The following is a 26,278-nucleotide window of genomic DNA, read 5'->3' as shown; positions in this document are numbered from 1 at the left end:
TGAGCTCAGGATGGAAACAGTTACACTGCAAGTTGATATTCAATGCGCAAAATATTCATAAATATTTTTTGTAAATTTTGAATTATTATGATGGTTTTTGTGATTCTTTATCTGCCCTGACCTTCATTTGTTTACTGCCCACAGGTGTAAATGCAGGAACAGTCCTGATCCAATCGCCAGGAGTTGTGAAGGTGCGGGAAGGTGGAACGGTGCAGATACAGTGTGTCCTGGAGAGCAGTAATGTGAATGACACTGTGGATAAATTCAATGTACACTGGTACAACTCACACAATAAACTGACAGATAAAGGAATTGCCCTTACTCTTTACTATACTGGCCAAGTTTACAGATCACGGGGCTTCTCTGATCGATTTCAGCTTTCCAGGAATGTCACCATGAACAGCTACTCACTGACCATCAGCAACGTGAAGATCACCGACTCTAAACTTTACATCTGTGGCATTTGGGGGTCGGTCTTTGGAAAGGGAACCCAGCTGAATGTGACCAGTGAGTACTTCATGTTGGTTGTATTTCTAGTCATGTCTCTGTACAATTAAGACTGACACCATGTTTTTAGTTTTATAGAAATACCTGTAAATATTAGTTTCTGCTGCAGAATAAAGAGTGGGACAAACTGATTTTTTTTAATGAATGAGGTGGATGACTCTTCACTGGCTCATTGACATTTAACATAAAAAGGATTGGTCCCAACACAGACCCCTGTGGAATCAGGTAATTAGGGGTAATCAGGGAAAGAGGATAAATACTGGTATTGCCAGTGATTTCCGTGTCTGTGAATAGACGAATGCAAGGTGAGGGATGACCATTGCACGGACTCGGGTGCTGAAAAACAAAAGCACCCAGAGGAACAGCAGATGCCATCTGAATAAAACAGGACATTGACTGGACTGCAGGCATCATTAAAACAATGAGGATAATAATGAGATTTTGGCCACTTACCTAAGAAAATATGTGATGAGATTGAAGAGAGTCTGGAGGATGTTTACAAGAATGATTCCAGCAATGAAAAGATTAATGTACAAGGAGCATTTGATAACCCTGGGCCTGTACTCACTGGAATTTAGAAGAATGAAGGGTGATCTCAATGAAACCTATCGAATATTGATAGGCCCAGATATTATGGATGTGGAGAGGATGTTTCCTATAGTGGGAAAGTCTAGGACCAGAGGGCACAGCCTCAGAGTAGGGGGATGCCCATTTAGAACAGAGATGAGGAGAAACTTGTTTAGTCAGAGGGTAGTGAATACGTGGAACTCATTACCACTACTGTGGAGGCCGACTCACTGAGTATTTTTAAAGCGAAGGTTGATGGGTACTTGACTAGTCAGGGCACCAAAGTTTTTGCAGCATCTGCAGCATCCCTTGTGTCTCTATCGACTCTTTCTATGTTTCACATAATTTTATAGTCACAGCTCCGTCTCTGATTTTCCTGTCTGTCCAAACTCCCCTTATAACTATAGCTCTGCAATCCAGGCCACGTCCTGGTGAACCTCTTCTGCATCCTCTCCAAAGTCTCCACAACCTTCTTGTAACGGGGTAACCAGAACTGCACAGGAAATGTTCCCCAAGCAGAACTTCACACAGCTGCTGCATGACTCCTTGTGCATATGCATTCTGTACCTGCAATCATAAACACAAGAGATTCTGCAGGTAATAGAAATGCAGAGCAACACACACAGACAATGCTGGAGGGACTCGGCAGGTCAGGCAGCATCTGTGGAGAGGAATAAAGAGTCAATGCTTCAGGTCGAGCCCCTTCTTCAGGGCTGCAATGCCATTTTCAGTTAACAATGGATTTGTACCATACGATCCCTTTGTACACCAGTACTCCTGAAGGTACACCAAATGGTCTATCCAGTTACTCCATACTGTCACGATTATTTGACCTCCCAAAGTATATCACCTCACACTTGTCCAGATTTTTCATCTTTCTCATTTTTCAGCTCAAAATCTGCAACAGAACTATAATCCGTGGATATTCTGACATTCTTTTCAGGACCCACAATGCCACATGCTTCCAATTTTTGTGTCGCCTGCCAACTAATATATCAACCGACCTACATCTTAGATCATAAGACATAGAAGCAGAATTCGGCCATTTGGCCCAGTGAGTTGGCTCCACCATTTAATCATGGCTGATTCTTTTTTCTCCTCCTCAACCCCATTTCCCAGCCTTCTCCCCTTCTGCCCATAATGTGCAATCAAGAACCTATCAATCTCTGTATTAAATACACCCAATGACCTGGTTTCCACAGCTGCATGTGGCAACAAATTCCACAAATCCACCACCCTCTGACTAAAGAAATTTCTCCACATCTCTGTTTAAAATTGACGCCCCTTTGAACGTGCCCCCTTGTCCTAGATTCTCCTGCCATGGGCAACATCCTTTCCACATTTACTCTGTCTAGGTCTTTCAACATTCGAAAGGTTTCAATGAGATCCCCCCTCATCCTTCTAAATTCCTGTGAATACAGACCCAGAACCATCAAACTTCCCTCGTATGAGAGCCCTTTCATTCTTGGAATCATCCTTGTGAACCTCCTCTGGACCCTCTCCAATGCCAGCACATCTCTTCTAAAATAAAGAGCCCAAAACTGCACACAATACTCAATGTGAGGCCTCATCAGTGCCTGATAAAACCTCAGCATCACATCCCTGCTCTTGTATTCTAGAGCTCTTGAAATAAATGCTAATATTGCATTTGCCTTCCTCAACCATCGACCTGCAAGTTAACCTTCCGGGTGTTCTGCACAAGGACTCCCAAGTCCCTTTGCATCTCAGATTTTTGGATTTTCTCCTTGTTTAGAAAATAGACCATACATTTATTTCTACTGCCAAAGTGCATGACCATGCATTTTCCAACAGTGTATTTCATTTGTCACTTTCTTGCCCATTCTCCTAATCTGTCTAATTTCTTCTGCATCCTACCTGTTTCCTCAACAGTACCTGCCCCTCCACCAATCTTCATATCATCTTCAGCTAATATCACAAAAAACAGAGGATCCGATACAGTTCATTTCAGAACACAACTAGTCACGGTAACTCGCAGAGTAACAGCCCTTCCCCACTCCTCCATCTTCTATGGCCAACCCAGTTTTGAGTCAATCTAGAGTTGCAGGGGGATGGGAACCAGACTGCCAGGGCAGCTGCTGGAGTGATTGTGGGAATAATGTTGTGAAGCCTACATACAAAGTAAGGAATCAAATTTTCAAGCATGGTGGGATGAAGATTCAGATCTGTACATATTTCAATGCAAGGGGTTTTGTAGGAAAGGCAGATGAGCTCAAGACATGGATCAGCACATTGAATCATAGCATTCAGAGTCAGAATCAGATTTATTATCACCAGCATGTGTCGTTAAATTTGTTAACTTAGCAGCAGCAGTTCAATGCAATACATGATAATATAGAAAGGAAAAATATAAATCAATTACATTAACTATATATGTGTATATATTAAATAGTTAGATTTAAAAAAGTGCAAAAACTGAAATAATATATAAAAAAGTGAGGTGTTGTTCACGGGTTCAACGTCCATTTCGGAATCGGATGGCAGAGGGGACGAAGCTGTTCCTGAATCTCTGAATATGTGCCTTCAGGCTTCTGTACCTCCTACCTGATGGTAACAATGAGAAGCGGGCATGTCATGCGTGATGGGGGTCCTTAATGGATGTCATCTTTCTCAGGCACCACTCCTTGAAGATGTCTTGGGTATTCCAGAGGCTAGTACCAGGATGGAGCTGATTCATTTTACAACGTTCTGTCCTTCTATCGGTCCTGTGCAGGCCTCATAGCTGTCAGTGATAATGAATTCCACTGATTCACCACACTCTGGCTGAAGACATTCATCTTCATCTCTCTTCGAAAGCAGCATCCTTCGATTTTGAGGCTGTGCACTCTGGTCCTTGACTCCCCCCACTACAGGAGACGTTCTTTCCACATCCATCCTATCCAGGTATTTGATAGGTTACAATGAAGGATAGATTCCCCTTCATTCTTCAAAATTCCTGTGAGTACAGGCCCAGAACCATCAAATTCTCCGCATATATTGACCCTTTCATTTCTGGGATAATTTTCATGAATCTCCTCTCCAATGCCAGTACATCCTTTCATAAATAAGGGTCCAAAACTGCTCACCGTATCCCAAGAGCAGTTTGACCAATGTCCTGTACAGCCTCCGTATTGCATCCTTTGACCAAGTAATGTGTCTAGTTCTGGTCACTCACCTGCAGAGAAAACTTACACAGATGTTGCCAAGACGAATATCAGAGTTGTATTGTACATACATACTTTGACAACAAATGAAGCTTTGAACCAGGACTTAATCACTGTTCTTTGAACAAAAACACATGTTTTGATGTTATTTTAAATCTACTTGCTCAAAGCAGTGTTGTGTAACAACCTTAAAAGTACACATTACTGACACTCATTAGAAACTGTTCAGCAACAACCTCTTGTCCCAATTAAACAACATAGTGTCCCAAAAAACAAAGTGAATCCTGCCTATTTTCTCAATTAGTTTTTGTTATTTAAGAGATGTCCCAAATAAGCGGCTCCCTGATTAACTGATGTCCCAATGAACCGGAATCTACCATTTCTGCCTGGAACCGGTTACTGGGGTAGGAGTGGAGCAGGGAGTTTGTTTGACTTTAAGAGGATTTTAGATGGACACGTGAATACGAAGGGAATGGAGGGATATGAATGATGCATAGGAGGAGCATATTTAACATAAATGAGCATCAAGGTCGTCACAACACCAAGGCCAGATGTCCTGTCCAGTTCTGTACTGTTCACATTCAATTCGAAGTGGGTGGTGATTACTTGAAGCACATATTTATCACCCAACCTTGGTCTCTCCTGAACTCTGTAAACTCGGGATCAGCTGCAACATAATAATGATAATAACAGAAGCAACAAAGTGTTTGTACTTTCACAAGAGGTCATGTAACAAAAGATGACTGCTTCAAGCTGGGGTTGAAGTGACGATATTCTCCCTTACAGGTGCAGACGTTCCTGTCCTTATCCAGTCCCCAAGCATACAGCGTGTCACTGAGGGTCACACGGCGTGGTTATGCTGTACCATGAGCAAAGCCAGGCTGGAAGACACCGACGTCCACTGGTATCAGAAACTACCTGGGCAGGACATGGAGTGGGTTTTAACACACAGGGCAGGAGGCAGAGCAAAGTGGGGACGGGGTTTCTCTGAGAGGTTCCAGTCCTACAGAGACACGTCCAACAGCAGCTTCATCCTGACAGTCACAGACGTGGTGCACAGTGATTCTGCCGTCTATTACTGCAGAGTGTGGGGAGACATCGACGGGAACGGCACCCAGCTCATCGTAACCAGTGAGTACAAGTTCTATTTATTCAGTAGTGTGTTCCTGCATTGGGAGTTATTCCATCACCACTCACTTCCCGTGGCTGGGCACATTGTACTGAAGAACACACAGTGTAATACTGGAGCCCCATCACTGGGACACGATCCAGAGCACTGAGGCCCCTAACTCATGGGTGGGGAGCACCAACATGGTGACTGACTGTCTGCTCTGTGTGTCCAGTTGAATATTTGAAAATAAATTTCAATATGGAGTGTGTTATCACAGGAGAGAAAAGGAGAAGCTGCTCAGTGTTCAGACTCATAGATCAGGGTTGCTTAAATCAGAATCAGGTTTATTATCACTAGAATATGTTGTGAAATTCGTTAACTTAGCAGCAGCGGTACAATGCTGTACATGTTAAAATAGAAAAAAATAAGTAAATTAGTTACAGTAAGTATATATCTGTATATTCAATAGCTAAATTAAACATAATACAGTAACAGAAATAATATTTTAAAAGAAGTGAGCTGGTGTTCACGGGTTCAATATCCATTTGGAAACATGTGGCAGAGTGGAAAAAGCTGTTCCTGGATCACTGAGTGCGTGTCTTCAAACTTCTGTGCCTCCTTCCTGACTGTAACAATGAGAAGAGGGCATGTCCTGTGTGATGGGCGTCCTTAGTCATGAGCGCCTCCTTTCTGATGGATTTATTTTCTTGCAGACGTAATAAAAAATAACTTCTATAGAATCAATGAATGACTCCACCAACTTTGTCAGGGATAAAGGGGGAAATATTATTTTCAGATGCAACATGGTCTTCAGAACTCTCTCCAAACTATAACAGCACTTTATAGCAACATAGAAAATAGGTGCAGGAGTAGGCCATTCGGCCCTTCGAGCCTGCACCGCCATTCAGTATGATCATGCCTGATCATCCAACTCAGAACCCTGTACCTGCCTTCTCTCCATAACCCCTGATCCCTTTAGCCACGAGCCATATCTAACTCCCTCTTAAATATAGCCAATGAACTGGCCTCAACTGTTTCCTGTGGCAGAGAATTCCACAGATTCACCACTCTCTGTGTGAAGAAGTTTTTCCCTCATCTTGGTCCTAAAAGGCTTCCCCTTTATCCTTAAACTGTGACCCTTCGTTCTGGACTTCCCCAACATCAGGAACAATCTTCCTGCATCTAGCCTGTCCAATCCCTTTAGAATTTTATATGTTTCAATAAGAGTCCCACTCAATCTTCTAAATTCCAACGAGTATAAGCCTAGTCAATCCAGTCTTTCATTATATGAAAGTCCTGCCACCCCAGGAATCAATCTGGTGAACCTTCTTTGTACTCACTCTATGGCAAGAATGTCTTTCCTCAGATTAGGAGACCAAAACTGCACACAATACTCCAGGTATGGTCTCACCAAGGCCTTGTACAACTGCAGTAGTACCTCCCTGCTCCTGTACTCAAATCCTCTTGCTATGAATGCCAGCATACCATTTGCCTTTTTCACCACCTGCTGTACCTGCATGCCCACTTTCAATGACTGGTGTACAATGATAGCCAGGTCTCTTTGCACCTCCCCTTTTCCTAATCGGCCACCATTCAGATAATAATCTGTTTTCCTGTTTTTGCCACCAAAGTGGATAACCTCACATTTATTCTCATTAAATTGCATCTACCATGAATTTGCCCACTCACCTAACCTATCCAAGTCACCCTGCATCCCCTTAGCATCCTCCTCACAGCTAACACTGCCGCCCAGCTTCATGTCATCTGCAAGCTTGGAGATTCTGTATTTAATTCCCTCGTCTAAGTCATTAATATATATTGTAAACAACTGGGGTCCCAGCACTAAGCCTTGTGGTACCCCACTAGTCACTGCCTGCCATTCTGAAAAGGTCCCGTTTATTTCCATTCTTTGCTTCCTGTCTACCAACCAATTCTCTATCCACATCAATACCTTACCCCCAATACCGTGTGCTTTAAGTTTGCACACTAATCTCCTGTGTGGGACCTTGTCAAAAGCCTTTTGAAAATCCAAATATACCACATCCACTGGTTCTCCCCTATCCACTCTGCTAGTTACATCCTCAAAAAATTCTATGAGATTCGTCAGACATGATTTTCCTTTCACAAATCCATGCTGACTTTGGCCGATGATTTCACCACTTTCCAAATATGTTGTTATCACATCTTTGATAACTGACTCTAGCATTTTCCCCACCACTGATGTTAGGCTAACGGGTCTATAATTCCCCAGTTTCTCACTCCCTCCTTTTTTTAAAAAGCGGGGTTACATTAGCCACCCTCCAATCCTCAGGAACTAATCCAGAGTCTAAAGAGTTTTGAAAAATTATCACTAAAGCATCCATTATTTCTTGGGCTACTTCCTTAAGCACTCTGGGATGCAGACCATCTGGCCCTGGGAATTTATCTGCCTTTAATCCCTTCAATTTATCTAACACCACTTCCCTACTAACATGTATTTCCCTCTGTTCCTCCATCTCACTAGACCCTTGGTCCCCTACTATTTCCGGAAGATTATTTATGTCCTCCTTAGTGAAGACAGAACCAAAGTAGTTATTCAATTGGTCTGCCATGTCCTTGTTCCCCATGATCAATTCACCTGTTTCTTACTGTAGGGGACCTACATTTGTCTTAACCAATCTTTTTCTTTTCACATATCTATAAAAGCTTTTACAGTCAGTTTTTATGTTCCCTGCCAGTTTTCTCTCATAATCTCTTTTCCCTTTCCTAATTAAGCCCTTTGTCCTCCTCTGCTGGACTCTGAATTTCTCCCAGTCCTCAGGTGTGCCGCTTTTTCTGGCTAATTTGTATCTTTCTTCTTTGGAATTGATTCTATCCCTAATTTCCCTTGTCAGCCACGGGTGCACTACCTTCCTTGATTTATTCTTTTGCCAAACTGGGATGAATAATTGTTGTAGTTCATCCATGCGATCTTTAAAAGCTTGCCATTGCATATCCACCGTCAACCCTTTAAGTATCATTTGCCAGTCTATCTTAGCTAATTCATGTCTCATACCTTCAAAGTTACCCTTCTTTAACTTCAGAACCTATGTTTCTGAATTAACTATGTCACTCTCAGGGCATCCACACTTTCAGGGCAAGCCAGATATCACTGACTTCAGTAAAGAGTTGTAAATTATTCTTAGGGCTAAAATTTATTTAAATATTAGAAATTGTCAATTGCTGGGGAAAAATACTGCCTTGTATTGAGCTCCATAAATATACATTAATGTCTACATATCCAACACACAGATCCCGCGGATGATCCCGACCTTGTGCAGGATCCACCAATCAGCAAGGTACCGGAGGGTGTAACTGTCCAGCTCCACTGTGCCTTGTATAATGCCAGTGTGACTGTCACCGATGTCCACTGATACCACCAGTGGCCTGGGAACAAGAGCGAGTGGGATGGTTTTCCCTGGAGTGTAAACTGGGGACAGTTGGTAAATGGAAAACTGGGAAAGGACGAGTACTCTGGAATAATATAGAACATCTTGGCAAATCATTGTGTGGATGAACAGGTTTTTCTCTATACCTCAGTACGTGTGACAATAATAAACCAATTTACTAAGAGCTCACCCTGTGGGTGTGAGTTGTCAGAACTGGACAATGTTACCAATCGGAAAAATAGTTAGAACAAGTGGACGGGAGAAGAGGATAAAATAATGTGTGTAAAAGAAATAGACTGGTCATTAAATTCAAAGTAAGTAAGAGAATAAAACTGATAGCAGAAGCAATATCATCAGAGTCATAGGGTCCTAGAAAAGTACAGCTGAGAAACAGGCCCTTCAGCCCATCTAGCCTGTGCTGAACCATTTAAACTGCCTTCATTCATCAACCTCCATACCCCTACCATCCATGTACCTTTCTTAACTTCCTACATGCACTATTTGTGCTGGCAACTCACACTTGCCAGATCCTTTCTGATACCACAAAAATTGGCCTTTCTCCAATTTAGAATCTCAATCTCTGGACCAGACCTAATCCTTTCCATATTTACCTTGAAACTTGTGGCATTATGGCTACTAGGTGTAATGTGTTTCCCTGCACAAACTTCTGTCTCATTCCCTAATAGCAGGTCAAGATCGCATACTCTCTCATTGGGACTTCTACATTCTGATGAAGGAAACTTTCCTGACACATTTGACAAAGTCTATCCCATCAAGTCCTTTTACAGTATGGGAGCCCAAATCAATTTGTAGAAAGTTAAATTCACCTGCTATATCAACCTTTTTTTTCTTGCAACAGTCTGCAATCTCTTTACAAATTTGTGTCTTTAAATTCCTCGGACATTTGGGTGGTCTGTAATTTGTGGAATCCATTAGTCTCGCGAGACCATGGAACTGCGCCTGGAAGGTCTTGCTTCAGTCTGTGTTAGAGCAGCGTCTGTTGTGGCTGTAGAGGCCCACACGGGAGTGACAGTCTCGGCTGCAGCGACTGCACTTGAAGGCACTGTCCTCCAGTGTTGTCTTGGTGCTGTTTTTCCGACGAGTGCACTTTTCTTCAGCAGCAAGCCTCAGCTTCCCTCCTCCTCTTTTTAGACCTCTGCATAGTTCCAGCCTCCAGCAAGACTGATCACTTGCGGTGTCATCTCACCTCTCGACGTTCTTGTTCAGTGACTTCATGTCTCTCTTGCAGACATCTTTGAAAGGAAGATGGGGCCACCCTTGTGCTCTCTTGCTGGAGGCCAGTTCCTCGTACAGCAGGTCTTTTGGGTCTGTAATATAGCCCCATTAATGTGGTCATATCTTTCTTACTCCTCAGTTCTACTCATAATGCTTCACGAGTCAAGTTCTCCAGTCTGTCCTGACTGAGCACCTGCTGTGACTTTTTCCCTGGTTGGTATCACAACTCCTCCTCCTTTAATCCCTGACACTCTGTCACGTCTAAAACAACAGAACCCCAGAATACTGAGCTGCCAGTCCTGCCCCTCCTGCAACCAGGTCTCACTAATGCTTGCAATGTCATAATTCCCGGTGCTGATCCGTGTGCTGAGCTCACCTGACATTCCTACGATACTTGAATTGAAATACATGTAGTTCAGGACACTAGTCACACCATGCTCAATCCTTTGACCCCTGACTTTGTGTAAGGCAGCTTTTCTCAATCTTTTTGCCCTGGCGGAACCATTGAAATAATTTTCAGGTCTCAGGGAAACCTTGCATAAAAGTTATTAATTTAGAACTCACCGTACGTTAGCCTGATCAGTAGGTTGTAGATATAATTATCCAAAAATAATCGTTAATGCTCTTTTGAGTAGAGAATGAATTTTTAGCTTACCTGTCTTGAAATTACTCTTTCTTTCTCTTTCAAAAATTGTGAAAACTCAGAAGGCAAACATAATAAATTTCTCAATTCTGGGTCAAACTTGAGGTAAGCACGCACGGATTTCACCTTCCACTGAAATGAAATGATTCCAACACTCTGCTGAGAATTCTTCCTTTGCTAAGCCACTGGATTTCTGGCTGTAGCAGGAGACTGGTGTGCCCTTTGTCCAGGATTTCATACAGTGTTTTAAACATTCTCGAGTGAACTGGTCTTAAAGCTACTAAATAACTTGCATCCTCAGTACCATTACTGACTGTGACTTTATTTTCAAAAGCTTTAATCTGTCTGTTTTGAGAGTCCAATAGTCATTTAAAATAATCAGCACTTTACGTGTCATATGGCTGTGATTTGTAGTTAAGTGTTTTTCAATTTTGCTGAGGTCATTGCTACATTTGTAAGTTGTTTGCCACAAGCAAAGCACAATGGAACAGGACAACTTCGATCACCAGTCCATGTAAAACCCATTGAGAAGTAGCCTTTGTTGTAAAGATATAATGCCGGTTGATTACTTAGTCCTGCCACTGTTTTTGTCTCCGGGACCTAGGAGAGGCTGGTAGGCTCTTGAGACATTGATGGTGTGGATAGTCAGGGGCTTTTCCCCAGGGCTGAAGTGGCTAACACAGGAGGGCACAGGTTTAAGGTGCTTGGAAGTAGGTACAGAGGAGATGTCAGGGGTCAGTTTTTTACGCAGAGAGCGGTGAGTACATGGAATGGGCTGCCGGCGACTGTGGTGGAGGTGGATACGATAGGGTCTTTTAAGAGACTCCTGGCCAGGTTCATGGAGCTTAGAATAATAGAGTGCTATGGGTAATCCTAGGTAATTTATAAGGTAAGGACATGTTCAGCACAGCTTTGTGGGCCGAAGGGCCTGTATTGTGCTGTAGGCTTTCTATGTTCTATGTCTCTACTTCTTCTGGGGCAACAAGAGGCTTTGGGACTCTGTTGTGGTTCTCAGTCTTCTGATCGCCGAGGGTGGTCAGTTATTGGTGTGTGTACGCTCTCACCTGGCGGCTGTTCATCTCAGAACCCTGTAGCGGTACCTGTACAGTGACCACCCTTTGAGATGGCATGCTCTGCTGGCACAATTTCTCCGCCAGGGAGGGCACGCCACTTCCAACAGACAGCACTTGAGGGAACTGCCTCACTCTTACCGAGAGCTGCTGAGGGTATGATGTCTTGTCTCATCCAGATAGGGTGCCTCTGCACCGGTGGGGAATGGTGCTCTGGCTGCGAGGGGGTGGGCTCCCATCCTGTCACAGAGGGGGCTTGGGGATCTGGCAGCACCACTACCTGATGGGCCGGAGATGCTCGTCGGACCCAGGCCTTTGGATACTACGTGGGGGAGGGTCCCACATTACATGCGCCATCGTGCGGAGGTGCCCGCTGTGCGTTCGGTGACATTCCAAAGTGTTTCTTACACGGGCCGCTCCTGCAGACCTTTCTCTTCCTTGTCTTCATCTGCCAACAGGCCTTGCCTTGCCGGTCAGTGTTGACGTCTGGCAGCGGATTTTGTCCCCAGTGGAAGTCCCTTTACGCAGGGGTCCTTCCTTGTACATTGGGGACGTGGGGGGGGGGGGAGGTGTTGCATCGGGCAGTGGCGTACAACAGGTTTTTGAGCAGGGTCACTGACACCCCGCCCACCTGTCCATTCTGTGGGCGCGAGGAGTCAGTGTACCACACATATATGGAGTGTGAGAGGTTGCAGTCCCCCTTTGAACATAGAGTATAGAACATAGAAATCTACAGTGCATTACAGGCCCTTCGGCCCACAATGTTGTGCCGACCATGTTACCTACTCTAGAACTGCCTAGAATTTCCCTAGCACATAGTCCTCTGTTTTTCTAAGCTCCATGCACGTATCTAAGAATCTCTTAAAAGACCCTATTTTATCCCCCTCTATCACCTTCTCTGGAAGTGCATTCCATGCACCCACCACTCTCTGTGTGAGAAACCTTCTCCTGACATCCCCCTTGTACCTACTTCCAAGCACCTTAAAGCAATGCCCCTGGTGTTAGCCATTTCAGCCCTGGGAAAAAGCCCCTGGTTATCCACACGATCAATGCCTCTCATTATCTTATGATTCTTGAGTAGCTGAAGGGGCTGCTCCTCAGGTTCTGGCTGCACTTCAGCCCGCATTCCTTACATACGGTCACTCAGTAAGGAAAGGGGAGTGTCGCGAGGAGGATGAACTGGTGGGCTTGCTCCTGGGCCTGGCCAAGATGGCCATTCACAGGTACAGGCGGTGCAAAGTTGAGGGATCTGCCAAGGTGGTCTGCCTGCCCCGCTTCTGTTTGTGCCCGGCTGCTCTTGGAGAGGAAGTATGTGGTCACAATGGGTAAAGGAGCAGTGACCCCTAGGAAAAGTTTGTTTCATAGACAGTAATAATCATATTTTAATTTGAATTCATTCACTGTCTTGTAAGTACTTAATGTTTGCACTGTGTGTATTTGTTGTGTAAATAAACTTTTATAGTTTGTAGAAAAAAAGACAGATTTTTTGTGTCCGTTGTTGCACTAGTGTAGTGAAATGAGTCGGAAGATTGCAATTCTTCCATCATTAACCCTTTCAGAATTGTCAGTAGGCCTAGGCCTAGAATCATCGTCTTCCATCACACCTTCTTTTCAAAAATTTCCATCCAATTTTCTACTACACCAATAGAATTTGTTGGCTTCAATAAGTCAGTCGGCAATGCATAACGGGAAATTGGGGGAGGTATTTCAGAAAGGAGAGGCTGATGTCAGAGGCTCAGAAAACACATTTCACGCTGCTCATCAGAATACCGTCCTCCCCTCTGTGTAATACAGCGCTCACCAATTTTCAGAATACCGTCCTCCCCTCTGTGTAATACAGCGCTCACCAATTATCAGAATACCATCCTCCCCTCTGTGTAATACAGCGCTCACCAATTTTCAGAATACCGTCCTCCCCTCTGTGTAATACAGCACTCACCAATTATCAGAATACCGTCCTCCCCTGTGTAATACATCACTCACCAATTATCAGCCTACCGTCCTCCCCTCCGTGTAATACAGCGCTCACCAATTATCAGCCTACCGTCCTCCCCTCCGTGTAATACAGCGCTCACCAATTATCAGCCTACCATCCTCCCCTCCGTGTAATACATCACTCACCAATTATCAGCCTACCATCTTCCCCTCTGTGTAATACAGCACTCACCAATTATCAGCCTACCATCTTCCCCTCTGTGTAATACAGCGCTCACCAATCATCAGCCTACCGTCCTCCCCTCCGTGTAATACATCACTCACCAATCATCAGCCTACCGTCCTCCCCTCCGTGTAATACAGCGCTCACCAATTATCAGCCTACCATCCTCCCCTCCGTGTAATACATCACTCACCAATTATCAGCCTACCGTCCTCCCCTCCGTGTAATACATCACTCACCAATTATCAGCCTACCGTCCTCCCCTCCGTGTAATACATCACTCACCAATTATCAGCCTACCGTCCTCCCCTCCGTGTAATATATCACTCACCAATTATCAGCCTACCGTCCTCCCCTCCGTGTAATACAGCACTCACCAATTATCAGCCTACCGTCCTCCCCTCCGTGTAATACATCACTCACCAATTATCAGCCTACCGTCCTCCCCTCTGTGTAATACATCACTCACCAATTATCAGCCTACCGTCCTCCCCTCCGTGTAATATATCACTCACCAATTATCAGCCTACCGTCCTCCCCTCCGTGTAATACAGCACTCACCAATTATCAGCCTACCGTCCTCCCCTCCGTGTAATATATCACTCACCAATCATCAGCCTACCGTCCTCCCCTCCGTGTAATACAGCGCTCACCAATTATCAGCCTACCGTCCTCCCCTCCGTGTAATACAGCGCTCACCAATCATCAGCCTACCGTCCTCCCCTCTGTGTAATACAGCGCTCACCAATTATCAGCCTACCGTCCTCCCCTCTGTGTAATACATCACTCACCAATCATCAGCCTACCGTCCTCCCCTCTGTGTAATACAGCGCTCACCAATTATCAGCCTACCGTCCTCCCCTCCGTGTAATACATCACTCACCAATCATCAGCCTACCGTCCTCCCCTCCGTGTAATACATCACTCACCAATCATCAGCCTACCGTCCTCCCCTCCGTGTAATACATCACTCACCAATTATCAGCCTACCGTCCTCCCCTCCGTGTAATACAGCGCTCACCAATCATCAGCCTACCGTCCTCCCCTCCGTGTAATACATCACTCACCAATTATCAGCCTACCGTCCTCCCCTCCGTGTAATACATCACTCACCAATTATCAGCCTACCGTCCTCCCCTCCGTGTAATACAGCGCTCACCAATTATCAGCCTACCGTCCTCCCCTCCGTGTAATACATCACTCACCAATTATCAGAATACCGTCCTCCCCTCCGTGTAATACATCACTCACCAATTATCAGAATACCGTCCTCCCCTCCGTGTAATATATCACTCACCAATTATCAGAATACCGTCCTCCCCTCTGTGTAATACAGCGCTCACCAATTATCAGAATACCGTCCTCCCCTCTGTGTAATACAGCGCTCACCAATTATCAGAATACCGTCCTCCCCTCTGTGTAATACAGCGCTCACCAATTATCAGCCTACCATCCTCCCCTCTGTGTAATACAGCGCTCACCAATTATCAGCCTACCATCTTCCCCTCCGTGCAATATAGCATTCACCAATTATCAGCCTACCATCCTCCCCTTTGTGTAATACAGCGCTCACCAATTATCAGCCTACCGTCCTCCCCGCTGTGTAATACAGCACTCACCAATTATCAGAATACCGTCCTCCCCTCCGTGTAATACAGCACTCACCAATTATCAGCCTACCGTCCTCCCCGCTGTGTAATACAGCACTCACCAATTATCAGCCTACCGTCCTCCCCGCTGTGTAATACATCACTCACCAATTATCAACAGCCTCCCCTCGCTCATGTTAAAAACTGAGAATGGAGTCAAGCAAATAGACACGGCCCTACCGCGCACTGTCATACTGGGCTGAGAAAGCTCGAGAGAGATTTCTAACGGCTGCTCGGTCACTGCCCATCACTACGAGTGCTAACATCGTGCCTTGTGAGAAGTTCAATAAATGATGTTTGTTTTTTTATAATCATGATCTCTCACTGAACCCTGGTTGAGAAACCCTCATCTAAGGTCTTAACAACATCTGTCTCCACAACATCTGCACCATCTGTCTGACACTGCAACTCTAGTTTAACTCCCCACCCCCATCCTGGTGCAGAACTAGAGAATGTGGCTTTTGTTTTAGATTTCCAGTAGTGACTCCTATCACCTTCTAGCCTCCATATCACCCGTCCCTCCATCCCTTTATTCTGGCTGTCTTTCCTCTGCACTCTCAGTCCAGGTACAGGATCCCAGATTGAAGTGTCACTAATTCCTTCCTTCCCCTCAGATGTTGTAGACCAACCTTCAGCATGCTTCCTTCTTCCAAGTTCGCTTTTTGTGACAGATTCCAGGATCCACAGCCTCTTTCCCACCAAGATCAGTTATTTGCTTTTTGAGAGAGGTCTGGATGTTAGGGAATCCTTATTGTATATTGAGAATGAATTAATTCCTTGTATAAGCACAGGAGAGAGAGTGATTTCATGGGATGTGGCCAAACATTAAAGGGATATTAAAAGCAGTGTTTTTCCTTGAGAAGGATATAGGATGCAGGTTTCCGTGAAGAAATGCAGCTTCCCACTGACTCCTGGGAACCACTGGCCCATGACCCAGGAAGCAATATTCAGGATGGTATCGAGAACTTTGAGGCCATGCATTGGGAACACACGGAAACGTTGCTGAAGGAACATCACCTTATAAACGATTACACAATATTCCAGATCCACAGTCACCAGGATATCACACCACTATAGAAATATGTAGTTGAAACCTTTTGCCATGAAGATTATCACATATTTACTCACCACACCTACATGTCACCTTCATTACACAAGCAGGACATCCAGGTTCCTTTGGACACCAACACTTTTCAATCTCATTCTTCCCATCTGCCAATTCACTCACCTGTTCTGTCTGTCTGAAATCTCTCCACATTCTCCTCATAGCCACACTGCCAATCAGTAACTTTATCCATCACACAGCCCCCTCAGAGACATTACTGATCAATTCACTGTGATACACCAACACTCAGAGTCACCCAATCCTAAAATGGCCATTTGTGTTTCAGAAACTGGTTCTGAACAGACTGTTTTCTGTTCATAACCAATCCACAGTCCACATTAGTATATTACCTTTCATACTGGGCACTGTAGTTTATTTAACGATCTGTGTCTGAATCCTCACAGGAATCTCCTCTCAACCCTCTCCAATGGCACGACATTCTTTCTTGGATAAGTGACCCAAAAATGTCACTCCACTCTTTAAGAAGGAATGGAAGCAAAAGAAAGGAAACAGGCCAGTTAGCCTGACTTCAGTGGTTGGGAAGATGTTGGAGTCCATTATTAAGGATGAGCTTTCAGGGTACTTAGAGGCACATGATAAAATAGGCCAAAGTCAGCACATTTCCTTAGGTGAATATCCTTCCTGACAAATCTGTGGAAGTTTATGAGGAAATAATAGGCAGGATAGAGAAAGGAGAATTGGGGGATATGTAGATCTTCAGAAAGCCTTTGACAAGGTGGTGCACATGAGGCTGCTTTACAAGATAAGCAGATGTGCTGAAACTGCAGAGGGTTCAAAAGAGATTTACAAAAATGATTCCTGAATTAAACAGCTTGTTATATGAAGACCATTTGATAGCTCTGGGTCAGTATTCCAGGGGACTGTCTTGTCTCCCTTTCTCTTCACCATTTACACCTTGGACTTCAACTACTGCACAGAGTCTTGTCATCTTCAGAAGTTTTCTGATGACTCTGCCATAGTTGGATGCATCAGCAAAGGAGATGAGGCTGAGTACAGGGTTATGGCAGGAAACTTTGTCACATGGTGTGAGCAGAATTATCTGCAGCTTAATGTGAAAAAGACTAGGGAGCTGGTGGTAGACCTGAGGAGAGCTAAGGTACTGGTGACCCCTGTTTCCATCCAGGGGGTCAGTGTGGACATGGTGGAGGATTACAAATACCTGGGGATACAAATTGACAATAAACTGGACTGGTCAAAGAACACTGATGCTGTCTACAAGAAGGGTCAGAGCCGTCTCTATTTTCTGAGGAGACTGAGGTCCTTTAATATCTGTCAGGCGATGCTGAAGATGCTCTACGAGTCTGTGGTGGCCAGTGCTATCATGTTTGCTGTTGTGTGCTGGGGCAGCAGGCTGAGGGTAGCAGACACCAAGAGAATCAACAAACTCATTCGTAAGGCCAATGATGTTGTGGAGATAGAACTGGACTCTCTCACGGTGGTGTCTGAAAAGAGGATGCTGTCTAAGTTGCATGCCATCTTGGACAATGTCTCCCATCCACTACATAATCGACTGGTTGGGCACAGGAGTACATTCAGCCAGAGACTCATTCCACCGAGATGCAACACAGAGAGTCATAGTAAGTCACTCCTGCCTGTGGCCATCAAACTTTACAACTCCTCCCTTGCAGGGTCAGACACCCTGAGCCAATAGGCTGGTCCTGGACTTATTTCATAATTTACTGGCATAATTTACATATTACTATTTAATTATTTATGGTTTTATTACTATTTATTATTTATGGTGCAACTGTAACGAAAACCAATTTCCCTCAGGATCAATAGAGTATGACTATGACTATGTATTCACTGGAATTCAGAAGAATGATGGGTAGCCTAATTGAAACCTATTGAATAGTGAAAGTTCTTCACAGAGTGGATGTGGTGAGGATGTTTCCAGTGGGTAGGAGACTCTAAGATCAGAGGACACAGCCACAGAAGAGAAGGCTATCCTTTTAGAACAGAGATGAGGAGAAATTTCTTGAGCCAGAGAGTGGTAAATCTGTGGAATTCTTTGCCACAGCAGCTGTGGAGGCCAATTCTTTACGTATATTTAAGGCAGAGGTAGATAGCTTCTTGTTTGGTTGAAACATGAAGGGATACAGAGGGAAGGCAGGAGATTGGGGCTGAGAGGAGAAATGGATCAGCCATGGTGAAATGACAGAGCAGACTCGATGAGCCAAATGGTCTAATTCTGCTCCTATATCTTATGGTCTTATGGTCTAAAAGAGCCCATGGTATTACAGGAAAGCTGCTAGCATGGATAGAACATTGGCAGGAGGCAAAAAGTGGGGATCATTACTGATGCCTCTGCTATCTCTTCAGCCACCACTTTCAGAACCTTGGAATGTACATCATCTGGTCCAGGTGACTTATCTACCTTCAGACCTTTCAGTTTCCCAAGCACCTTCTCCTTAGTAATAGATCAGATTTAACTTTATTATATATAAACAACCAAATGAAACAACATTCCACTAGACCATGGTGCACCCACAAAATGTATATCATACACAGCATATAAAACAAAATATTACCAGAAATACATAAGTAAAGTACAATTCAAAATGCATGCAGAACATAGGACAGGAAAACAGTCATCAGCTCACTGTCCTGGTGACGAGACCTCAGTGGTGACAGGGTATCCATTAGTCTCACAGCCTGAGGGAAGAAGCTGTTACCCAGTCTGACGGTCCCAGTCCTGATGCTCCTGTCCCTTCTTTCTGACCATAGTGGGTCAAAGAGATTGTGGGATGGGTGGTGGGGATCCTCAACAGTGCTTCAGGCTCTTCGTCTGCAACACGCTTGGTAAATATCACAAATAAGGGGTAGAGGGATACAGGTGATTCTTGGTAGTTTTCATTATCATCTGTAGGGTCTTGCGGTCTGATGCCTTGCAGCTTCCGTACCACACAATGATACAACAAGACAGCTAATTGAAGGCAGTATTGAGCTTCCATCAGTTCCCACCAGTCTTTCTTGAACAGGAACATGTTGATCCTCACGTCCCAACATCTCACTTTTAAATGCCTCTCCCACCAAATGTTGTTTTACCTTCTGTCAGCTGCTCGCAGTCTACTTTCTCAATGTTACCATCAGACAGGAGGTACAGAAGCCTGAAGTCTCACACCACCACTTTCAAGAACAACTATTTCCCTTCAGCTATTGATTTCCTGAACCAAGCAGCCCAACCCAACTCACTACTTTTTAACAAGACAATGGTCGTTTTGATCACCGTGTACTAAAATTGTTTGTGGCCTATCAGTGGCATCTACAGACTACCAAGAGGGATTTCTCACAGATCGGCAGCGGTTATTTAAAAAGGGATCTTCAAGGGTGCTTGTCCATTGAACGTGGCCTCTCAGTGGCATCAACAGAGCTCTACAAACTAAATAAATTATAGAAGGAATAAGCAGAGCGGCCATCGTCAGGTCATTGTCTGAGTTGGCTTTGGCTTGGAGGAGGCTTAGGCTTATAAGAGGCATTGGCTCTGTGTAAAGAGTCTGTCAAGGTTTCCTGTTTTTTCCTATCTTACTATACCATTGAAATGGCTGTGGTGTGTTCTTCATGCCGGATGTTGGAGAAGTGGGAGACCCGGAGTCTCCTGGGGAACTACATCAGCTGCAGCTCCCTGAAGACCCGTGTTAGGGATCTGGAGCAGCAACTGGATGACCATTGGCTTGTACGGGAGAGCAAAGATATAATTGATCAAAGCTACAGTCACCCTGAAGTTGCAGGAGGCGAGTAGCTGGGTGACTATCCGGAAAAATGGAAATAGACAGTTAGAGCAGAGCACCCCTGCGGCCATTCCCCTCAAAAACCAGTATACTGACTTTGGATACTTTTGTGGGGGGATGACCTCCCGGGTGAATGCCACGGCGACCGGGTTACAGGCACTGAGCACGGGTCTGTGGTGCAGAAGGGAAAGAGAGAGAAGAAGGGAGCGGTAGTGATAGTGAGGAGAACAGACCGAAGATTCCATGGACACGAACGGGACACCCAGATGGTAAACAACAGGAATTCTGCAGATGCTGGAAATTCAAGCAACACACATCAAAGTTGCTGGTGAACGCAGCAGGCCAAGCAGCATCTGTAGGAAGAGGTGCAGTCGACGTTTCAGGCCGAGACCCTTCGTCAGGACTAACTGAAGGAAGAGTGGGTAAGGAATTTGAAAGTTGGAGGGGGAGGGGGAGATCCAAAATGATAGGAGAAGACAGGAGGGGGAGGGATGGAGCCAAGAGCTGGACAGGTGATAGGCAAAAGGGGATACGAGAGGATCATGGGACAGGAGGTCCGGGAAGAAAGACAAGGGGCGGGGGGGGACCCAGAGGATGGGCAAGAGGTATATTCAGAGGGACAGAGGGAGAAAAAGGAGAGTGAGAGAAAGAATGTGTGCATAAAAATAAGTAACAGATGGGGTACGAGGGGGAGGTGGGGCCTAGCGGAAGTTAGAGAAGTCGATGTTCATGCCATCAGGTTGGAGGCTACCCAGACGGAATGTAAGGTGTTGTTCCTCCAACCTGAGTGTGGCTTCATCTTTACAGTAGAGGAGGCCGTGGATAGACATGTCAGAATGGGAATGGGATGTGGAATTAAAATGTGTGGCTACTGGGAGATCCTGCTTTCTCTGGCGGACAGAGCGTAGACGTTCAGCAAAGCGGTCTCTTGGCCTGAAACGTCGACTGCACCTCTTCTTACAGATGCTGCTTGGCCTGCTGCGTTCACCAGCAACTTTGATGTGTGTTACCCGGATGGTATGTTGTCTCCCAGGTACCAGGCTCACGGATGTCTCAGATCACGTCCGCAACATTTTGGAGAGGGAAGGGGAGCAGCCAGATATCTTGGTACATATTGGTGCCAATGAAATCGGAAGGAAAAGCAATGAGGTCCTGAAAAGAGAATTTAGAGAGCTAGGTAGACTTATGGTTTTTATATTCTGTGTTTTTTTACCACCTGTTCCTTTTCCATTTTGTTGAGCGAGGAGAAGGCATTTGGGGGTTGATGTTCTGTTAGTATTTTTGTGTGGGGGCTGAATGTTCCTGTTCCATTTTGTGCAGGGGGGGTGGTTTGTGGGGTTAATGATTGGAGTGCTGGTCTTCCTATTATGGGGGGTGGGTTTGATGTTCTTTCTGAATGACTTTCATATTTTTCTTGTTTTTGTGGCTATCTGGAGAATACAAATTTCAAGTTGTATCTGGAAGCATGCTAGAATAATAAATGAACATTTGAACCTTTGGATCTTTAGGATCAATGGAAGACCACAACCAACAGGACGGGCAAACAACCAAAGTGCAAAAGACCAGAACCTGTGCAAATACACAAGAAACAAAAAAATAAGTAAACAAACAACAAATATTGAGAACATGAGATGAAGAGTCCTTAAAAGTAAGTCCATAGGTTCAGTGATTGGGCAAGTGAAGTTGAGTGAAGTTATCCCCTCTGGTTCAAGAGCCTGATGGTTGAGGGGTAATAACTGTTCTTGAACCTGGTGCTGTGATTCCTGAGGGTCCTGTACCTCCCTCCTGATGTGAGAAGGCAGCAGTGAGAAGGGAGCAAGGCTGGATACTGGCGGAGCAACAGCAACTGAGCTCTGAGTAGCACTATCAACAACTCAATTTTTGAAGCAACCTTATCCAAGAGTGTCATACAATCATAGAAAAGTCCAATAGAGAAACAGGCCCTTTGACCCATCTAGTCCATGCTGAACTATTTAACCTGTCTACTCCCATTGACCTGCACCGGGACCATTGCCCTCCATGTCCCTAACATCCATTGTTAAGCATTGAACTGGAGCTTGCATGCAGCACTTGCACTGACAACTCTTTCCACACTTTCATGACCCTCTGAGCGAAGAAGCTTCTCTTCAAGCTCCCCTTCAACATTTCACCTTTCACCCTTAACCCATGAACTCTAGATGTAGTCGCACCCAACCTGCTTGCATTTACCCTAACTATACCCCTCTTAATTCTATATACGTCTATCAAATCTCCTCTCAATCTTCGATGTTGTAAGGAATCAAGTCTTAACCTACTCAATCTTTCCTTACAACTCATGTCCTCTAGACTCAGCAATGTCCTTGTAATTTTTTTCTGTACTCTTTCAACTTTACTGAAATTTTTCCTGTAGATAGGTGACCAAACCTGCACACAATACTCCAAATTGGGCTTCACCGATGTCTTATATAATTTCAACATAACGTCCCATCTCCTGTACTCAATACATTGATTTATGAAGGCCAATGTGCCAAAAGTTTTCTTTTTGACCCCCTCTGCCTGTGACACCACTTTCAATGAATTATGGACCTGTATTCCCAGATCCCTTTGTTCTACCTCAGTCCTCAGTGCCCTACCGTTCACTGTGTCAGACCTACCTTGGTTGATCCTACTGAAGTGCAATACTTCGCATTTGTCTGCATTAAATTCCATCTGCAATTGTTGAGCCCATTTTTCCAGCTGGTCAAGATCCTGCTGCAGGCCATGATAACTGTAACTCACTGTGCACCACACCCCCAGTCTTGGTGTCATCTGCAAATTTGATGATCCAGTTAACCACATCGTCATCCAGATCATTGATATAGATGACAAGTGGCGGTGTTTGAGTTCCCAAGTGAGTGTTTGAGGAATACCGTAAGTGCTAATGCTTTGGCTCAAGGGGCTTCAGTAAGAGGAGCCCAAGCAGAGTAAGGAAGCTGGTGAAGTCTGATAAATCTTTTCATACCTTATTCTTTAGAATGAGTGCAGTTGGGATGTCAATTAGGGTATGACTCCTCCTGTAGGATGTGAGAGATCAGGGAGACTCCCAGTATGCTGAGGACTGCATTTATGGGGGGGTGTGCCCAGGTACAGCTCCTGACTGACTATATTCGGGAACTGGGGCGGGACTTGTATGTAAATGGTATCACTGGGATGCTGAGAGCATTGTGGACGAGAGTGTTCCTGAGGCAGTCACACTTAAGTTGCAGGCTGCAGATCGTTGGGCTACCATCAGGAAAGATAAGAGGAAGAGACAGAATACTTGATTCCCTTGTGGCCATTCTCCTCAGAAACAAGTGCACCCCTTTGGATAATGCTGGAGGATGGCTTTACTGGGCACGTCAGCTGTAGTCAGGTTGGTAATACTGAGACTGGCACTGATGCACAACAGGTAAGGGAGAAGTCAGCCAGGGCTTTAGTGATAGGAGCCTCAATAGACAGGGAAACAGACAAGAGATCCTGTGGCCACAACAGATAGTAGGATTGTGAGTTGCCTCCCAGGTGCTAGAGCTGGGACCTCTGAGAGTGGCTGCTTTTTGCATCATTGTTAGCAACCACCAATGAGGCACCAGCATATTGGACGGTAGCAAATGTTGTTTCTATATCTAAGGGTGGCAAAGCGAACCCTAGGAATTATAGACCAGTCAATATCAGTGGAAAGTTACCAGAGAGAATCCTGAGAGAAAACTCATACATTTCTGAATAGATGGGGATTGATCAGAAGTAGCTGCAAGCTTTGTGCAAGAGAAATCATGTCTTACAAACCTGAATGAGCTTTTTGATAAGGCGACCAAGAAAGATGAGAAAGCCAGAGCACTTGTAGACTTCAACAAGCTTTTGATAAAGTTCCAAATGGTAGGCTGCTCTGGAAGGTTGGATCACATGGAATCCAGACAGACCTATCTCCAACAAGATTCCACCACTGAATGCATACTTATCTCTGCACTCTTCCCAATGCCCTGGTCCACTCATCTCTGCCTGCCTGTTACTCAACTTTGTTTGCCACTTATCTTGTGCAACTACAGAGCTGCAACTCCTGTTCCTTTCCAATGATTCAGGGACTTAAACAGTCATTCCAGGTAAGGCAGCGATTCCCGGGGATACTTTCATTGCGTGAATATGCTTGGTATTCACAATGTGACCTTTTCCACCATGGGGAAACCAAACACTGACTGGATAATCGTTTGGCAGAGGACCTGCACTTGGTCAACGGGGTGACTCCCCCTCCCATTCTCACCTCCCCAGCTTCCAGTTGTGTGCTGTCTTCATTCCCCATCTGACCTCTCTGTCTTGGCCTCCCAAAGAGAAAGATTAACTTTATTTGGCACATGTTCATTAGAACATGCAGTGAATGAATGAGTTGTAGGCCGAATCAAAGGTGGAGATGAATCAACATAGATTGAAAATCTGCCATAACAACAATCTCTTACTCACTGTCAGCAAGACCAAGGAGCTGATTCTGGTCACGATTACCCATTATGGTTATTATTCCATTGTGGAGTTATTGAGTATGCCCACGAGAAAATGAATCTCAGGGTTGTATATGGTGACAAATATGTACTTTGATAATAAATTTATTTTGAACTTTGTAATACACCGTTTGTGTTGAATCAGGTGAGTAAGCGTTGCACTGGGCTCCTGCATTGTTACAGGGGTGATGTATGCTGAGGGACAACAGATTTATCTTCTCGACACATTACAACCTGCAGGACTCGTAATGAACTTCTCCAACTTCAAATAATTTGCTCTTTTTTCCTTTTTGAATCAGGTCAGGTCTAGTATTGTGTCACCATTCTTCTCTCTCTTGTCTTTCCTTTGTATATTTTGGGTATCTGCACCTGACCAGTAGGCCAGACTGTATAACACCAACAGATTTTACAACATTAACAACATGTCACACAAAGTAGCTTCACTCTCCATTGCCACACACACAAAAAGCTAGAGGAACTCAGCAAGTGAGGCGGAATCTATGGAAGTGAATAAACACAAGAGATTCTGCAGACGCTGGAAATTTAAAGCAGCACATACAAAATGGTGGAGTAACTCAGCAGGTCAGACAGCGTCTATGGAGAGGAATAAACGGTCAGCCTATCGGGCTAAGACCCTTCTTCAGGACTGAAAAGGAAGGGGCAAAACGACAGTATAAAAAGCTGGGGTGTGGGGGGGGGGGAGGAGGAGGACAAGCTGGAAGGTGATAAACGATACCAGGTGGGTGGGGGAGGGGGGAATCAGGTAAGAAGCTGGGAGGTGGTGGGTGGAAAGTTAATTATCCATTAATGGCTGCATCATTTCACTAGTACACAGACATTCCCTGTCTCCCAGCCTTCACTGCTATTTAGACTCTCTCCTTTTCATTTCTGATGAAGAATCTTCAACCAGAAATATTGACTGTTTTCCTTTCCATAAAGGCTGCCTGAATGACTGAGTTTTTCCAACATATTCTGTTTTTATCCCACTCTGTACTGGTCAGTGCTGGAGGCCACCAGGGAATTCATTGGTGGACAAACATTAGTGTCACTGCCCTTGGAGTTTCACAACCTGCACCTTTGATTAAAATGAGAGCAATAAACTAACATTGTAGATGGAGGTCATTATAGAAACTAGCCAGTGTTATTAATGTTCACACTTCAACTCATTCAGAACACCACTGCTGAGGGAGCATATCGCCGCCATCCTAGCTACTCAGCACTGGCTGTCTGGATGTTTAAAAATTGATTTCAAAGTTCTCTTTCTTGCTTTTAAAGCTCTTAATGGTCTGAGATCAGAGTACATCACAGAATCGTTTTTCTTTTGTAATCCTGCTCGATCTCTCTGGTCTTCTTCTGACGGTCTGTTAAATGTAAACAATCTCCCCGATGCACTATCAATTACTCCAAAACTATGGAAGCAGAGTAAAT

At 44.7% G+C, this 26,278-nt stretch overlaps 1 protein-coding gene across 5 annotated transcripts in view; it reads left to right on the top strand.

Annotated features, from left to right (window-relative positions):
* The window catches only part of LOC140201111 (uncharacterized), a 62,607-nt gene that overhangs the window by 11,300 nt on the left and 25,029 nt on the right, over positions 1–26,278 (top strand). For 4 of the 5 annotated variants that reach the window (XR_011886776.1, XM_072264723.1, XM_072264722.1 and 1 more), the window contains exons 4-5: positions 145–507; positions 5,022–5,366. Coding sequence is in view for 4 of the 5 variants with exons in the window: in XM_072264723.1 (XP_072120824.1) it covers positions 145–507; positions 5,022–5,366 (708 nt within the window). In the remaining variant the exon portion in view is untranslated. Of the gene's footprint in view, positions 1–144; positions 508–5,021; positions 5,367–8,616; positions 12,217–26,278 lie in introns of those variants that run through there. The other variant, XM_072264724.1, reaches the window with a different exon arrangement.

The sequence above is a fragment of the Mobula birostris genome, chromosome 8, assembly GCF_030028105.1.
Source record: "Mobula birostris isolate sMobBir1 chromosome 8, sMobBir1.hap1, whole genome shotgun sequence".
NCBI classification, from domain to species: Eukaryota; Metazoa; Chordata; class Chondrichthyes; order Myliobatiformes; family Myliobatidae; genus Mobula; species Mobula birostris.
The sequence above is the reverse complement of the archived record's forward strand: the minus strand, read 5'-3'. Positions and strand labels throughout refer to the sequence as shown.